This window comes from Idiotropiscis lumnitzeri, chromosome 3 (genome assembly GCF_059441095.1).
Source record: "Idiotropiscis lumnitzeri isolate Australia: NSW breed Sydney's pygmy pipehorse chromosome 3, RoL_Ilum_1.0, whole genome shotgun sequence".
Taxonomy (NCBI): Eukaryota; Metazoa; Chordata; class Actinopteri; order Syngnathiformes; family Syngnathidae; genus Idiotropiscis; species Idiotropiscis lumnitzeri.
This window is the reverse complement of record NC_142393.1, coordinates 27,752,133-27,771,053: the sequence shown is the minus strand read 5'-3', so window position 1 is coordinate 27,771,053 and position 18,921 is coordinate 27,752,133. Positions and strand designations below refer to the sequence as shown.

At 41.2% G+C, this 18,921-nt stretch overlaps 1 protein-coding gene across 1 annotated transcript; it reads left to right on the top strand.

Moving 5' to 3' along the window:
• Positions 1-4,307: 4,307 nt before the first annotated feature.
• On the top strand, positions 4,308-18,467 carry ccnt2b (cyclin T2b). The gene is made up of 9 exons (XM_088290904.1): positions 4,308-4,561; positions 5,043-5,124; positions 5,208-5,336; positions 12,341-12,401; positions 13,409-13,471; positions 14,154-14,199; positions 16,244-16,407; positions 16,481-16,551; positions 16,631-18,467. Exons 1-9 carry the CDS (start codon positions 4,404-4,406, stop codon positions 17,636-17,638), a joined length of 1,782 nt encoding a protein of 593 aa, XP_088147030.1. The 5' UTR covers positions 4,308-4,403; the 3' UTR covers positions 17,639-18,467.
• Positions 18,468-18,921: the final 454 nt, after the last annotated feature.

The window sequence follows — 18,921 nt, the reverse complement described above, 5'->3', positions numbered from 1 at the left end:
CCCTACTTTCTGGTTACCACCAGAAACATGACAAAAGTCCTCATGACCGTCATGTTAAGATGACAAGATTTAAATGAAGATTATAGTCAAACTAAATGACCAAATAAACCTTTAGGCGTCCAGTTTAGAAAAGCAGGAAGAGGAGAAATAGGCAAGTGAAAAGGTATGGAGCAGGCATGACGCCAGGATTTGTTCTCTCCCGGGGCTAGGAGGGGGCTTGAGCGATGTGTGTGGTTTTGGTTTTGAGGGGAAAAAATGATTTACATTATTTCACTTACAGGAGGGGTTATCTTGTTATTTTCTTTAACAAAAGTATAATACACACTACAGGAGTGGTGCAAAGTAGAGATGTGTATTCAATATAAGGTATGAATTTGCCCCAAAGTAGAGAATTGGACCTTAGCGTCCGCTGTTCTTATTGGGGAATGCTTGTCACATACTATTTCAAAGCCTCCACACTTAAGCGTTGTGGCTGGTGCTCCTTTTTTTCTTTTGTTTTTTAAATACAAAGCCATCCATGGCTGAGACTGACTACAAGCTACCTAACTATGCACTTCGTAGAGTGGGTGTGTTCGGAGAGGAAGAGTGCGCTCCACTCTCATTAATATCCATACGCCGCCAGCGCTGCCGCACTGTGTTCCCAGTTGGAGCACCTATAGGCGCATTTCAGGTGCTCTCTGATTAGCCAGGCGGACTAATCATTTGAGCAACTCTCTAATTTTCTGAATGGTCGCAGTGAACCTGTATGCGCTCGAAGTTTGCTTAGTTTTGTTGTCATTGAGTTTCCACTTGTGGACCAATATCAGTCGTCCTGCAACAGCTAATCAGGGCTCCAATGCAAGGGCTTCCTGACATTTTGTTGTTGAAGTGCCTGTAGTAGTGCTCTTGTTTCCTCACCAATTTGGTCCAATGTCAGTCAGCTCTCGAGGGCCGCCTTCAGCTTGGTGTCGTGGGCCTTTGCCTGGGTTGCTTTGCCTGTTGTGCAGCGTGCCATAAAAGTTGCACGACAATCAGTTTCTGATGAATTCAGCAACCCTTTCCCAATGATTAAGAACACCCACGCAATTAACTTTAGGGTATTCAAAAGCCAGTTTCAAAAAGATCAGAATGAAAGGTGATATATGCTGTAAATCTTAGTTACTATTACTGCTGTTATAATCCATCCATCCATCCATCTTCTGTCTTGCCTATAGGGCCACGAGTGAGCTGGGTCCTAGCCCAACTTTGGGCAAGAGCTGGGCCATGGGCATTTAAAGTAATGACGGAAGTGCTTTAAAAGGATGAAGAAGGATGACCAGGATCAATTATTTTTATAAATAAAGACTGACGGGCGATGGCGGAAGGGTGCCCAGGTCGCAGATGGAGGACGGACTGGCAAAATAGGGTAAAGTGACCAACTATGATCATTACAAGCTATCATTGTTGCTGAATTAAATTGTAGATGGCAGTTTATGTTAAGTAGGAGATAGCTGATACTTTTTTGGGGGGGATAGTGAGGAAAGGTTTTCACTTGGTCAGAGATGCACCACAATCCTCAGTTTGAATTGGAATTGGAGAATATTGAATCCTCATGACCAATAAGTGTTCTTCTCTTTCATAAACTTGAGAATGAAACTGCATTAAAATGTACAAAACAGTTCCATTTATCTTGCCCAACCGGCAGCTCAGCACTCCTAACCTTCTGACCCTCGAATCACCCCTGAGGATAGGTACTCCCTTGAACTGGGTTGCCAGCCTGATAAACAATTATTCACATTCACATTAACTCAATTTCTAAGAGACATGTTTTTGGAATGTTGGAAGAAGCCAGAGTATACCAGCAGATAGCCCTAGCAAAGGCAGAACAACACACATTGTGGAGGGAAAAAAAACCTCAACATTCAATAAACTGTTGCGCTCTCTATTGCGATAAATAATTGATAGCCTGACGGCAAGAATCAATATTTTATTACAACACGCAATGGATTTACCACGTTGTCACTGTCAGTTCTTAATCACTTCTGTCCTGTTTGTGGGGGCGCTAATCCCATAAACAGTGGGAGCAGTGGCCGGTGAGGAGTTGACAATAAATGAAGAAGAAAATGCAAGAATGGCGGAAAATGTGAACAAAGAAAAACAAATCAGATACCAACTTGCGAATTTCCACTTTAAAGTGTGGCGACACTGCGGCTTTTACGAGACAGATGACGGGAGAATGATACATTGAATATCGTAGACGTCGTGCATTGAGATATCATTATCATGGGCCACATATCGTCACAGTATCGAATCGTGAGTTACCCGTATCGTCCCACACCTTGTCACACAGAAAGGCTGCAGCCTGAATAAAAGAAAAACATGTGCTACTGCTAATCACTCACCCACCATGCCACCCTGTTGTTATTGGTTCTATTTTTTCTAACATATCCGTTTTTTTTAGTTTGATGTGTAAACGTTTGCACAATACAGATTTTACCATTCATTGTAATTTATAGCAATACGTTTCAGAAAATAACTGAACATAACCCTTCGTTCATGAATATTATTAAATATATTGCTATAGTACATATTATTATTATGAAATGGCGTGCTAGAAGAAAAACCAAGGGCAGATTTGGAAAAAGCTTTAAAAAAATCTAGAAAAGTTTACTTGCGTCTCTAATTAAAAAACGCTAAACATTTGTAGACTAGTCTTATTATTGTTATTATTTATTATTATTGTCATTATGGTAATTATACTACTGTATTAGAAACAGCTCCCGTGCAGTCGGTGGTCCATTTATATTGTGGCGTTATAAACAGACAAAAATCAAACAGATTCGGATCCAGTGTGGGATTTGTGACCTCACACGTGGTTTCAATTAAAAATGAACGCAGTAAAACACGTAATTAATTTAATTTGATAATGCAATGAGGTCAAGCAGTCATCTCATACAACATGTCTAAATAAGGCCAACATTACTGTTACAAAAAACTGCTGGAAAATGTTTTGTCTCAGCAAACGCAAGGGTCGGCTTCCCTGGCGCACAAGTGGCGCTCTGGTGATAAAACATCACATGGCCACTAATGACACGGGCTGACGAAGTCCGCGTGACCCACCCGGCGGGCTGGCACCAGTTGCCATAGTGACCTGTCCTCGTGGGGCGCGATGCTTCACGTCAGGTCGCCACTTGTCATCAAACACGCCCAAAATTGTTAAAAGCATTCAAACCAAACTACAATTCACCTTTATATAACTGCTGCAGTCTAGACAAAACATTTTTCAATGTTAGGGCGAGCAGCACTTACACTTATTACTGATTGAAGGAGACGAAAATCACAACGATAAGTGATATGCAACTAAAATGAATTGCATTCAATTAAAATTCATGAATAAACTGTGAGTGTTAAAACAACCAATAAATAATCATATGGGCCATGTAAACAGGTTGTATATTATTAATGTCATATTGACCAATTATCAACATAATGTTTTAAGGATTTCTTTTGCTGTAATACACATGTAATAAAACTTCTCAAGGGCGGGGATTTATGTCTGATTTTGTAACTTCAGCACTTGAAATACAACATATCAAAATACATTGTTTGCATCAAATTATGTCTTTTGGTTCTGTCATGGTCACCTCTGGCCAAGTGAAAGCTATGATTTATTGTTTTAAATTCATTTTAATATCCCGGATGGAATCGCACAATTTGTTTTTTTATTTTCTATCCAATACCTGAAAATAATTATTGCTTGTTCTCTACCAATTCTTCAGGTTACAAAAATACATCTAATTTTATACAAGAGTCAATTTTTGTGTATTCGCTTTTCAGTTGCGGTACTGTACAGTATTCATTCAATGGACGCAAGTGGAGATAGCCCTCTGCTGACCATGGAGATGAATTACATTTTCATTTAGGGAATCGGAAGCTCACCTTACTGCTGCAGAAATGCAATACCTGCAAAACCTGGGCAATCCAAAAAGTGGTATATGTAACGAGCTTAAAAAATACGCCTCATGTAAACAAATTATAATAACGATTAACATGTTTTATACAAATCAAAAGAACAGAATTGTGTTGGTTAAACACTTTAGACTCTATAAATAGCAAACGACATAATAAATCTAAAAAAAAACTTTCATGTGGCTACTATGTCTATGGGACAAAAATAGCCACGAACAAGCGAAAGGAGTCGAACAAGGCGTGAGAGTCATTTTAAAATAACTATTTGCACTACCTCCCGCGACCCTAGTGAGGAGAAGCGGTACAGATGATGGATGGATGGGTGGATATTTACACTACCAGTTGCTAGGGGGCGCTGTGATTTTGCCGGCTGACCGGTTTGGAAGCCGCTTGGGCCTTTGTTGACGTTCTTCCGGTGCTCCAGTCACCTCACTCCCTTCCGATGCTACCCGGTCGGGCTTGGCTGTGGGAGCGTAATGGCGGTGCACCGGGGACCCTCAACCAAATGGCTCTTCACCCGGGAACAGCTTGAAAACACGCCGTCTCGACGCTGCGGTATCGAGGCTGACAGGGAGCTTTCTTACCGACAACAAGCCGCCAACCTAATCCAAGACATCGGCCAGAGACTCAACGTGTATCCTTTGAGCCAGGGGCTACAAGCTAGCTTTGTTTAGCATTAGCTTATAAAACTGTTAGCGCTGCTTATATTGTTATTTCCTGCAAGTCGCGACATACACATACATAAACCATTCTTTATTTTCGTTTACACTTTGGCAAAGGTGTGTTAGTTGAATGCCCAACATGCTCCCTGTCTCTCCCATTAACATATTACTCCCAATTTGCCGGTGGCGTCTGGGCCTTGACGCTAGCTTAGCTTTTGTTTTGTACCTTGCATTGTTAGCATACACAATGAGGTTGTAATTTGTAATCGCCGTAGAATCAGATCACGAGTAGTTAAATCCTCTCATGTGAAACCTTTTTCTGATTGCTGTATTTGAATAGGAAGGGCTTCTACGTGTACACGTGCCGACCACTGTACTGAAAATATGGCACGTAACGTGTTTCTTTGTAACCGTTTTCGTGGTGTCATCATCCCCCCTTAACTGTGCACTCAGCTCTCAACTGATCATCAACACCGCAATAGTATACATGCACAGATTTTATATGATTCACTCTTTCACCAAGTTCCACAGAAACGTAAGTACTGCATACGAGTAATGTTTTATTAAGAAATGCTTCTGTATGGAAAACGAAATTTAACTGACTGACATTTGTCATAGATTATCTCCCAAACAACGTTGTTTCTGGCGGCTAAAGTTGAGGAGCAGCCTCGGAAACTGGAGCACGTCATTAAAATAGCTCATGCCTGTATAAACCCCCAAGAGCCTGCCCTAGACACTAAAAGCAATGTGAGTATGGCATCTGGTTTGTGTGGTGCGCTTGGATGTTTTTGTGCACTTGAAAAGAAATTGTACTCTTTAGCTCATTCAGACGTTTAGAGGAAAAAGGTTAATTGTAGCGGTGCAATGATTGATAGGCGACTAATCCATTATATAATTATTCAATTATTTCTAATAAATATTTCATTGTTTAGTTATTGTTTCTTTATTAAAAGTTGTCTAAATTGTTAGAATTACCGCGTATCAACAATAAAACCTGATTTTTGTTGTCCTCCATGGAAGCGTACTGATTGCAGCGCTGCTATAGCTAAAGAACATCACTTCCATAACAATATTTCTCAATTTCCATATCGTTCACATTTTGTCAAGCACATTACCGCAAATGGTTATTGTGTTAAATAATTATGCATACTGTTTAATTGCACAACACAATAATTACTCTAGAACCAATAATTATGAATTATGGCCTCAATATTTGTCATAGTAATGTATTTATTGCAACAAGCTTGAAACAGTGCACACAGTTGTCGCCTGAATCATAGTATAAATAAGATTGCAGTGTGTTGTCATCAAAAATATCTGTGATTGAATTAGCCTTTTCTCATTCTATTTTCAACTTTAGTAAACTAAAGCAAGTCTATTAAATCACATTCATCAGATTTATGTCAAAACTCAACCCCCCTATTTTGCAAACAAACCAATAACTTTGTTGATAGAAGGGGTGTTCGATTCAGGCTGAAATGGCTAGATTGGTATTGGATTATTTTTATTAGAACGAGTCCGATCCAATCCATCAGCCCAAACAATATCACAGCACTACCTCAACTTCACTTTGCGCAACATCAGGGGCTAGCAGGCCACTTAGTTTTTGTCATTTCTGAACAAGAAGTACTTCCTGATTGCATGACTTAGAATCATGGGAAATGTAGTCGTGCTAGCCTATTGCTGTGGTCAGACCAACGCAAACTGACCGTTTCAAGGCTACGCGTTTCCAATATTACAATATGGGACCAGCACCAGGTAAACGACGCAGCCAGCTTCCAATAACTGTCGTGACAGAGGGGAAAAAAGGTTGCATAATGGTGATTGCGTTGACTTGTTTACACTTGCACTTTAAACCAAGATAGGAGTTAGCATTAGCCACAGTAATAACTAAGCTACCTTATCACCAGATTGTCAGGCAATGTTAAAACTTTATTTTTGTCTGTCGGAAGGCTCCATACTACTCTCCTCTCAAAGCAACCCTAGTGTAGTTGCACGGCGAACAGAAAACAAGCAAGACATTTTGTGTCTGAATCTAGCATAATAGCGCTAATTATAACAAAAACATGGTACAACTATTTAACATGCATGCTTAACAAAGATAATGTGCCTTATAACTTGGGCTGCTGAGATTAGTCGACTAATCACTCTTGATGCTCAATCGTCAAGAAAGAAAGCATGCTGTGGCTGATGCCTGATTTCATTTCTGACACAGTGAAACTAGCTGTAGTTAGCACATACAGACACTTTACGGTGTGTGTTTGATGTAACTAACACCAACTTGATGTCCTTTTTTATATGCGAGCATATGGTAGTGTCTACTATGGAATAAGGAGGTATTAGTCAGCGAACTCACGTATGCGTTCATGAACTAACAGAACATGACATATTTTCTACAAGCCCTAAGTGGCATCCCCTAACAATAAAACACATATTTATCTTTGTTGCAATATACTGGGTTGTAGTGCTAATAAAAATTACAAATTTTGAAGATTTTTTTGTAGCATTGATTGTCTAGACCCATTTATTACTATTAAATTAGCCATACTAGTGAAGAAAAGGTTAAATGAAATAAATAAAATCAAAACCCAATACAAGTGTTTATTTAACTTTTCTTTAAAACATTGCATTTTCCTTATTTACTCCTCTGTTCACTACCTTCTACGTTAAAAAAAATGCTTGGTGCCCAAGAAGAGTGAAATTTGTTTGAGTCTTTCTTTTGGTTTTTATAAATAGTTTAATTGTATTTCCTTGTTTCACTCTGCAATGTGTACCAAGCTTGAACAAGGTGTCTCAATAATTTTGAGCAGACTTGTGATACAAAGTAGGCGAGTGATATTGCGCCTAATAATACTGTGCGCCGAATGGGCTGTAAAATATGGTACACATGATTTGTGTGTTTTCCTTCTTTCTTTGTTGGACCAGAATAGTTGTACTGTAAACGTGGTATTTTTAGATGTCAGCATCAAGAAAATTAGATGCACATATTTGTGCTAGGCGATGTGGAAGAAGATATTCAGGATAAAGGCTAATCTTGATGACAATAACGCTTTACCACAATAATTTTTCGGTCATTTTACAAAAAGCTTAGTTTGACGCACCCACTTTTGGCCGAGTCAAACTACCCTGCTACAGGTAGCGTAAGCAGCCCAGTGAAGCTTTGAGGGATGATCGCTGCCATTCAGTTATTGGGAAAAATGTGTATAGTCTTATTTATTCTTTTTCTAAGAAGTAGTATTCATTTATTTGCATTCTCCCAACTCATTTATTAATTTTCCATTTACTGTTAATCTTAATTTTGCACAGTACGTTTGTAATGTCGAATGACTGTAAGCATAAGATTCAAGCTACTTCAGACATTCTTATTACAAGCAGTTTGCCGCAGATGACAAATGACGATAGACAGGATAGTGGAAAAGCTACGTGGTCGAATCTTTTCTATCGTGGTTGCACTGTATGTCTTCTTATTGCCCAGCTCTACCATATGAACCACTTTTAGCGACAAAAAAGGATCAATATTGGACAAATTGGTATCGGATACAAAAAAGTGTTATCAAGCCATCCCTAGTTGATAGATTTGATTAGATAGTTTAAGCATGGATAAAATTTTGTTTCAAATTAGTGTAATATACTTAATGTACAAATGAATTATTTTTACATTTCATGTATCCACTACATGATAAAACAAAGCCAGTTTCTACTTGGAGCGATGAATGGAGGTTATCTGTCAAAATATTGAATCTTTTCAAGTACTTTTGACCATATAGGCCGGTCTGCTTGCCTGGCATGCGTGGTGATGAATTAATTAATCTCCTGTCCCGAGTGGCGTTATTTTTAAGGCAGGGTGATATGGCCCAAAAGTCGTGACTGTGTCGATTGCATCATTGCACTGTCGCAGGTGCACGGCGGTGTCTAATCACTTATGTCACGGGTGCGGCCAACTACATCATCCTTAAGGTGAGGTCTTGCGGTTTGCCTGTATCATCGCACTTTGGGCACGCATGTCAAGGACGGTGTGTGCTTCACCCGCCCTGATTTGATTTGGAATGATTCAGTTGACCAGGAGTTAGCTAATTCCGTCCCACAATGGCACACGATTGCGCAAATGCCCCCTTAGGCACAATTCTGTCTGTGCAAAAATTAGGAAACTAGAAATGTGCTAAGTTGGGGCTTCTTTATTTCCGGTGGCTCTTTATATTTCTTTACAATTATTTTTTTCTCCAGTCCCTTACGAGTAAGTTGCCTGCTGCTTGGCTGGCTGTTCAAAGTTGCTTAATTTTCGCTGTAGCGTGGTTCTAGTCAGACTGATATGTCAAGTGTTCTGTATCACACAAACACATATTGCTGTGTTGTACGAATGCATTTCGATAGCTTAGCAATGGTGATGGTGTAATGATGCTTGCTTGTTTTTTCGCACCCATGTAGGTGATTATTAGTGACACCAGATGCAGCGTGAATGTTCCAGCCATAGCTCGTAGGGTGGTACAGGCTCCTCGAAATAGTGCAACAAGCAATCACCAATATGAACATCGGAGAACAGCGATGTGTTGAGGTTATATCGTCTTAAACATACACACTTTATTTCATGAAGGCCTGTTTCTTTTTATTAGCCTTACATATATGGCATTTCTGTCAAACAAACTGCGGAAGGCATGGAGGTTGGGAACATGTGCAATGTGCATGCTGTTTATTTTTCCAATTATTTTTTAAAAATGTTGAGTTTATTTCACCTAATTCTTTTTGTAAAATGGCTACTAGCCAATATTTTGGTGGCCCGCTCCTAGGGATGTTCTAATCAGATTGGAATTTGGGTCCGATCAGGTGGTTTTCAGCTGATCAGGCATCTGTGCAAAAAGATTGGATTTCTTCATTTTCTGATATTTTATAGGTCACAGAATAATTAAATAATCCAAAGATATAAGGAATGGAATAGAAAAGGATAGAAGGAAATCAATTTCCAAGATGGCGGCACGCATAGACGCAGCGGCTAACGGCTCTCCCTCCCAGTGCTCCTTATTGCTTTTTATTTGTTTTTGCTTGGTCTTATTGGCACCAACAGAGGCACAGCATCGATATACCCGCCAGGACATCGTGGAGCTCTAATCTCGTTGCACACTTGAGTACATTGACAATAAAGGGATTTCTGATTCTGATTGCTGATTTCTGATATGAATATCTTGTCAAATGGAGCAGTCTTAGTTTTATTTATATTACGCAATGTTTTATTGTGTTTACTTTGGGGGTGTAGTGGTCAGAGTGTGGCAGTAAAGCCACTCACAAGCACACGCAGACGCACGCCTGCTTGTTGGAAGTGGCCTCCCTCCGCGCTGCAGCAAAATGGTGTTTGGAGTAACAGGAAGACAGGAACCATGTGAAAACACCCGGGCTCAGCCCAAAAATGCTTTAAAAAATGTCTGTCTGCCTAGACTGCTAAACAGACTGAAGGGCACAATAGTTGAGAAAACAACGGCCAGACAGGTTCGGAATTGTGGTACGTCCAAACGATATTTCAGATACAGTGTAAATAATTTGTTGACAAGCAAACTTGCTTCCCATCTGTTTCATTTAACGAGGTCAGAGAAGTCACACGCGCGGCTACTTCTTGGGTGCTGATTAATGCGATGGTCTACTAGTCAGATACACACGTCTAAAATAACAAATTTGCTCAAATTATCTTTAATATTTTAATTATTTACTCTTGCAGTGCCAAAAGTTTTCCAAAAAGGCAACCCTTTGAGTGGCAGCCAATTTCGAGCGTTTCGACTTATCTTTCAAGGCTCACGGAATATTGCGTCTTTTGACCGAGAACAGGTGCTCTTTGTTGGAAAAAAAAAAACAAGTGTGGTTCTACCTTGTTCTGTTCTTTGGTAATCGCCATTTGAAAATTGTTTGGTTTCACTTAAGTCACCAATTTTGAGCAAAATAATCTTTTTTCTGCACAATTGACTTTGTTTAGTGGCATGTCAATCAACAGTTCTTCCCTTCGATAGAACATGAACAAAACCAATAAATGTGCTTTTGATTGGAACATTATTTTGTTACGCAGCTCCATTTGATCAACTATTTACAAACGATTTTCTCAGTTTACTTGACTTTGCAATTGGCTGGCAACCAGTTCAGGGTGTGCACCGCTTACTGCTGGTGTAGGCTCCAGCACCCCCGCGACCCTGGTGAGGAGAAGCGGTTCAGAAAATGAATAGATGGATGATTATGCATGTGTGCACACTTGAGTGTGTCTGCTTCCCCCCTTTAAACCCAAAGGTTTTTTTCTTATTAAGGGTCTCGTACTCTCCTATGTCCAGGGGGGGGGGGGGTTGCAGACATGCGTACAGGTTGGTCTCATCCATAATATTGTATTTTTTTTTCCAGCCAACCTCATGCCACCCAGAATTCTGAACCTCAACCTGAAATACAAATATAAGCCGTTACCATCAAATACCAAACAGGTGTTTTGATGTGCAGTCATTTTTGCCACCTGTTCCATCTTATTGGGACCATGTGGCTGCCAATTTCTTCTTAATTATTATTTGCCCAAAACAAAAGTATCAGTTTAAGTGTTAAATATATTTTTAGTGTATTCAATAAAATATAGGTTGAAGACCATTTGCAAGTCATTGTATTCTGTTTTGATTTATGTTTAACACAACATCCCAACTTGAATGGAAAATACTATTTCATTTATTTATTTTTACAATAGTCTACATCTATTTGAGTGCTCATTAAATGAAAGCCAAACGTAAATGATTCACCTGCAGTGAACCAAAATTGCTGATTGCGTCTGCATTCCGTCATCATTATATCACATACACTCAGACGGACTTTTTTACCCATCGGCAACAAGAGAGAGGTTCCTTGCCCACGTGCCTCGTTTGAATCCCGAGTTGCCTGTCGCGTTCATTGCTCTGGAGCGTGCAGTCAGTTATCTTGAATTAAAAAGGATATATTTGCAAAATATCAGCCAATTAAAATATACTGTGTGGGCGGATTTATATTTGACCTAGTTAATGATGTTTTACTACACGTCGGGGCTTCATCTTCTCACTCACAAGATTATATAAACTGTCATTTGTGAGGTTACGGGAGCGATGTTTTTTTTTTAATATAGTTCATGTGTGGCATAGCATTAATTTTTCTTCAGAAACTTTTTAGGGGGGGTTGTATACAGTTTAACATACTAGGAGGCAAGTAGCTCAATGACTAAAAATAAATTCTGAGTCATCCCACCATGACCCAAAATAATAAATGAAACTGTTGTTACAACACCAGCGCAATTGTCAATTTAAGAATTATATTTGAGAAACAAACACAATTTGAAATGCCGCACCCATTTCCCAAAGTCACAGAGAGCCACGGGTGAGAATTAGCACACTTTACCTTGTATTTGGAAAACTGAGCCAGAATTTTCGGTTTCCATAAAGTAACGTGATCTGGAAGTCATCTTGACAGTAAGCGTGAAAATAGATGAAAAGGATACATATATTCGTAAATGCAGCAGGTGTTAAGTTATTTTCAAACCTAGTTAACTAGTTTCTGTCTATTGTGGATCTTTATCTACCGTAGGTGTCTGGAATGTATGCCTCATGATTCATGGGCATCACTGTCGTTTCCGTCATCAAATCAATATTCCCACAACATAAAGACATTGCATCGAGGGGATTTATGATGCGTAGTCTACAACAGCAGATGAAGATGCTGCATACAGTAGTACATCATTGAACAAATGTATAGTCTGATGGCTTGCTGTTTTCCAGGCATTCCATCAGCAGTCACAAGAGCTCGGAATACTGGAAACCATCGTCCTGCAAACCCTGGGTGAGCTCAAAACACCTTTGCTGTTTTTCCACGCATTCAGACGAGGTCTGTGCGATATGGACAAAATTCACATCTCCGTATTCATGCTAGATGTCTCGGCCAGCTAACGATATTTCTTTGGGTTCAGCAAAAATTAAGCATTTTTGTTTTCAAAAAGGAAAATATCAATCCGAAAGGACGTGGCAAGTGCCATTTTTAATTAGAACTAATCGTCAGTATGAGCAAAGTCGTCAATAAATAAGGAATTCAATTAAAATTGTACTGCAACAATGTCTTAATGATAAATCATTTTATGCAACAACAGCAGTTTGTCTGCGTTGTGAAGCCTGTTTCGCGTTCTGAGGCTCCCCATACAACATGTTGTATACTGTACTGCTGTTTTTTGTAGAAAAAGGGGATGGAGTGTTAGTCACTGAACATGTGTGTTGCGACAGAAAGACAAAAACAGGATTATATTAAAGGCGGGGCTCGCTCACTCTCATGCTCTTGAATGGTCCAGCGAGGTGCGCACCACGTGCATATATTTTTAATATTGGCAATTTTATTCAGAGGTAGAAATATGTTTAAGTATTGTATATCTGTGTTGTATGAGTTGTACTTCTGTGGTTGGCGGCATCAAACTAGAAAATTTACATTTCGCTAGTGTCAAAGATTCTGTGTATTTTGATTGGCTGTCATTAGAGATGTCGCCCCATCTACACGCTTCTCTCAAGCCCTGTCAGAGGATTGTTATTGGCTGGCTTTAAGCTTTCGATCAACAGCAAACTCGAAAGGAAGTATGTGGTGAGTTGGCCTGAGTTGCATATTGCGCTAGCGTGGAAAGTCCAGATAGTTGACGGTTATCGTTCCAATTTTTTTTTTAATTTGGTGAATGTAGATATCGATACGATATCGACCAGCCCGGTTCAGACAGAACACAGTGACTGATGCTTCATATGACATGCAATGTGTTTCCTCTGCAACACAACAAACCTCCATCTTTTAATGACTCACTGTCTTGTTTACAGGTTTTGAAATAACTATAGATCATCCACACACCGATGTTGTGAGGTGCTCCCAGCTAGTACGGGGTAAAGCCTTCTTTGTGTGCTTTTATTGTTTTAACTTATGATTGAGTCTGGTAAATGTGATGTTTTTTTTTAGTGCAGGTGCAATTTGGGAACCAAGTTTGTCTACTACAATTGCATGAATTGTGACTTAAAAGTTATCAGGGGTGTCACAGGTTCTCTAGATTCAAAGCTCCTTTTGGTAGTAACGGCGTTACTCTCACAATTGCATTGCATAAAAACTTTCAGACTCGCTCACAGTAGTAGTCAGACCCTCTGGTCTGGACCAAAGAAAAGAAAATCCTGATGGGCACATTTGGTCTGGTTCGCCTGTTGGTCTTTTTAAATTGTGGCCACAGGGCTCTCTTTTTATTCTGTTAAATGTTATTTTGAGACTGCTCTCTGTCCTTTGTCAGTGTGGCGTTCACTTTTGAGTGAACCGAACCATACCAGAGTTCACTGGCAAGTTGAGCAAGACCACCATTTACGCATTCTGGGCTCACTTGTTGGGTGAACACCACTATTTGGGTGATAGCTTTTTCATTTAACCTAATGACCCGCACGAGCAGAGAAAGTTTGAAGGTTTCTATCTTTAAAGTGGACACGAGACTGTGAAAGTGAAACCGTGACACCCCCAAACACCATGACTGTGTTGCAGCAACCCATTAACTGGCTTCTAAAACCAACTTTCTCCTTCCTTTTGCAGCAAGCAAGGATTTGGCACAGACTTCCTATTTCATGGCTACCAACAGGTTATTATCCTGTTCCCATTATTGCACTTTAATGGCACACTATAGCTTCATGTCCTGCAGGACCCCTTCCTGTGACCATCACCCTGTGTGCACCTGGACCCCTGGGAAGCCAGAAGCGGCCAGGCTGCTGTATGCGGTGTATTGTACAAGGGCTTTGGCACAGAGGGGTTGATTGCACAGCGTGGAATGTAGTGGTGTCCTTTACCTCTCACGGTTGTTTGGTACACAGTGCACAGGTCGAAAACACTCAGATGGTAGCCTGAAAAGTTTTGAGAAGTATAGCCTGCCGCTTATTTTGGGGCATTTTGTCTTCTTTTTTTGAACCCCAAATGAACTAACATATACCCACCAAACTATACTGCAAACTGAATGTGGCTTTGATGGAGGCATAAATGGCCAAGACCGTTCGTGTCCTCAGTTTTGTTCTTTTAAGTGGTTCTAAAATGATGACGTAAAATACATTTTATGGCACCCGCACATAATGAGCGTGTCGACCCTCATAGTCTTAATAATACGAGTTAACGGCCTTTCTTAGTCTTAATTTCTGGACACCAAGCAAAAGACTCAAGCCTCTAATGTCACGATTTTCCAGTATTGTATGATTCTAGTCACTGAGGGAGTGTTTGATGACCCCAAAAATGTTTTTTTTTATCCAAGATGCACAGTGTATTGACATTTCTTAATTAAAAAAAATGTCATGCTCATTAAAACCGTGAATTTGCAAATGAGTTGACGGAATGACCTAAATAATCTTTGATGCCATCCGTAATGAACATTTTATGTACAAAATAAGCTTGTAAGTGAAATTAAGCACTTGTCCTCACTCATTCATTGCAAGCTATTAAAAAATACAGCAACAAATATTTCATCATTCTAGACCCTCGTTGCGTTCTCATCTGCCATCGATGGCTGACTTTCCAATTATAACAGCCATTCGCTCATCCTGTGGAGGGACAACGGGTGGTCCTTGTCCCGCTCCCGTTTCCTTTTTTTCCTCCCTCAGGTCCAATATCTTTTTCTTTTTAATATCGAACCCCTTTTTGCTTTGCCTGACAGCCTTTGTGATAGAGGCCCAGGTATCTTTTTGGGTTTTTCATTGACTCTCAGGTGGAAACACTTTGAGAAAGTGTGGTTTTCCTTGTCTCCGCCTCTGAGCCGAAAAACACAATTTACTACACTGTGAAATTTCTTATGTTCATTTTTGGGGCCATCAACTTTTAAACCTCTTTGTCATTTTGATGCACCGAATGGTTGATCTTTGGTAAACCAAAATAAGCCTCGATTCTGCCCGTGCCGAACCGCCACTATGCTGGTGTCCACAGTACAATGAAGGAGAGAACGTTTCAATGCATTTATTAGTGAATGAGGCGCATTTTGACTTGCCACTCATGTCCCCATATGAGGTGTCATCGAGTGCCTGGGCCCACTTGCCAATTTGAGGCTTTCCCAGTGCTTTGCTGACAGCACGTTTGCAGTGGAGTTTGGGATTGTGGGTGTGGGACTTGTGCCCATGGAAGGCTTCACTTGTTTTCTTTGTTAGCCTCACATTCCACATGACCAACAGTCCAACAAATTGATGTGGTTTTGGGGAGACATTTAACTGGTTGAGAAACATAATTTTGTAAGTCAGAATTGAAAAACACAAAGGTATTAACATTTAGAAACATGGAGGTGAAGGCTTTTGTATGTGATGTAGTATTCCTACCTTTGTATTTCTATTTGTTATTTTCCATCAAACACAACCGTTTGGTTTACTTTAGTACACTTTTCCCCCGTTATTAAGAATGTTAACAATAGATAAGACCCTTCTTTTAAGATAGAAAAGTAGTATTGTATGGTTCCAATAGTGTGGAGCTTGAAATAGTGCCTCTTGTTGATTAGCGTCCCACACCCTGTGACAAAAAAACAAGCCTCTACTGAGTATGCCAAACTGAAGTGTTCTGCTTGGTGGAAACCTGTTGTCACTTTGATTGAATGTGTGTTCTTTTAAAAACGTCAGCTGACCTTTGTCTTTTGTCCCGCTGTTGTCGTCTTTTACCAACAGTTTGCACCTTACCACATTCTGCCTGCAATATCGGCCCACCGTGGTTGCCTGCGTCTGCATCCACCTGGCTTGCAAATGGTCCAACTGGGAGATCCCCGTGTCGACGGACGGCAAGCACTGGTGGGAATACGTGGACCGCACGGTGACGCTGCAGCTGCTGGACGGTGAGGGCACCACCCCGTCCTAGAAATTGCTTGTCCGGGAGCTGGTGCCTGATGCCACTCTTTGTGTTTGCAGATCTGACACATGAGTTTCTTCAGATTCTTGAGAAGACGCCCAGCCGACTGAAGAGGATACGTAACTGGAGGGTATGTGGACCTTGCACATTTCCTGGATTACTTTCGCTCCAGTTTTTACACGTAATACTGAATTGCTGTTTGCTTTTAGGCCATTCAAGCTGCTAAAAAGCCAAAGACGGAAGGTCCTACTGTGGACGGGGCCTTCCAGGGGGCATCATTAGACAGCCTTCCTGGTGTCGCCGGTTCCTTCTTCCCTTCCAGCTCAGCGTCAGACTCTGCAGAGATGTCCCTTGACGCCATGGCCGGCTCCTATGCCTCCTACCAGCCGCTCAGTGACCCTTTCATGCAGCCCCCCCATTCGGACTTCACCGTGCTGAAACACGAACACAAAACTGCCGGCGGCCCTGCCAGTAAACCCCAGCAGCTCGCTGTAAATGCGGCATCATTTTTGCGGCCGCAAAAAGTCTTAACTCTCGAAAAGTACAGAGAGAAACATGCAGCAGAGCTGGCTCTGCAAAATGGCATCAAAGAGGAGGCAGGCACAGACATGTACACGCCACCCCCCGCCACATCCTCGCACCATCACAAGAAGCGCTGTCAGACATTGCCAGGCGGCCAGTCGGGTGATGGTAGGCGTGAGAAATCAAGCTCTAAAAAGACTCGGGTGTCCACTTCTTTCGCTGAAAACGGCTCGGCCACCAACGAGGAGCTCAAGATGAGGATCAAAGTGTCATCGGAGCGCCACGGTGGCTCAGATCAGGGCAAAGACAAGCACAAGGAGCATGCGAGCCACCGTCACGCCAAACACGGCCACGCTCACCCGTATTCCCTCAGCACCAATTGCCGGGTGGACGGCGCCTCCGTGTCCCAACGACCTCCCAGTAGTCACGGCGGAGACGGTGGCTCGGGCTCCTCTCGAAAGAGGCCTCATCCCGATGGAAGCCACCATCATCACCACCACTCGTCCAAGAGCAGCAGGAGCTCGAAGGCGGCCATCAGCTCTGCCCACTTCTCGGATAGCAGCCAGAGGATGATGGAGCATCACGGCCACGACGGTACCAACGGCCTGCTGACGGCTAACGGCCAACACACTGACTACAAAGACACTTTCGACATGCTGAACTCCTTACTAAGTGCCCAAGGAATGAATTTATAACCTCCAGTGTTGTCCATACTACCGTATTAACACGTTGAATAGACTTTTTAAAAAGAAAAAAAAGATTTTATTTGTCTTAAGTTATATGGATTTCTCATCTCCCACACTGCTGAAGATTCTTGTGAAGCTGTCCAACGTAACAGCGTTATGCATGAAGCTGTGTGCGACAAAGACATGTTCAATTTTAAATTTGCTTTTCATGATTTTAATGTACACATGTTTGAAGTTTCAAAACAAAGGGAAGCCGCAAAGCGAGATGCTTGCAGCCGTCACAGCAGTTTACATAGTTAATTTATGTTTCCCCAAATATACCCCCTCCACTCCCCCACCTCCCAATGTTCCACTAAAAATCTCAGGTCATGAACTTTTTTAATATAAGAACAAATGTTTGGGTTTTAGTACCTGCTTGTGTGGAGACTCACCGCCTCATCCAATATACAGAACCTTGGTACCTCCCTAGGACACAGTCTGCTTTCCTTGTTTTTGTTATTTTGTCCCGTAAAATCTCCCCAAAGCAGCACAAGAGCTCCACATGCAGACCCAGTTGAGACCCGCAATTGAAGATGTGACGTCTGTGAAAAGTGCATTTCTGGTCCATCGACTGAAATCGCAAGAGGCCTTTTGATTGTACTGCGAGTCGCGCCACCCTCTATGGGTTGTGAAACATGTAATTGTCCGAAAATACCGATGTCTGCTACAAGATAGTGTAAATAGGACTGCAGTTCACATTTACAGTTGTTGGTCAATGCCTTTGATGTCTCTTGGAATCTAATGCAGACGCTTCTCTTCAATTTGTGTATTGGGAACCCAAATAAAGGTGTTACAGTGACTTATTTCATTCACTGTGCCTTTTGTACTTCAAATGGGGTGACTGGTCGTGTGCTTGCATTAAAAAGAGTTCACTTCCCATCCTAAATGCATGCCTCATTGTGCATATCTTAAGCTCCTAATTTTGGCCCGGCAAGTGAGTGTGTGAGCACACGCTAAATCATGCAGATGGTTTAATCCTGGCCTCATAATGTTGGATTTACTCCCTATTGAATTTAAGCCCCTGCTTGCTTGCACATAGAAAATAAAACAACCTTTTTCACACCGGCTTCCTGCGCATTTTCACCATCAATCTTGAGCCCTACTTTGTAGTAATGGCCAAAAACAGCGATGGGCGACACACTTGTTTAATTTTTCAAAAAATTAAATGTTCTTTGGATTGCTTTTAGTTTTTCGTCCAAGAACCAGATTGCAATATCGCCAATCACCATGAGATCGCACACATGCCTTAATTA

Bases quoted from the DNA above. Each gene is read 5' to 3' on its own strand.
- ccnt2b (XM_088290904.1), top strand. From the start codon at position 4,404: ATGGCGGTGCACCGGGGACCCTCAACCAAATGGCTCTTCACCCGGGAA. The intron at 12,402-13,408 runs GTGAGCTCAAAA...TCTTGTTTACAG, and splicing joins CATCGTCCTGCAAACCCTGG to GTTTTGAAATAACTATAGAT. The intron at 13,472-14,153 runs GTAAAGCCTTCT...TTCCTTTTGCAG, and splicing joins GTGCTCCCAGCTAGTACGGG to CAAGCAAGGATTTGGCACAG.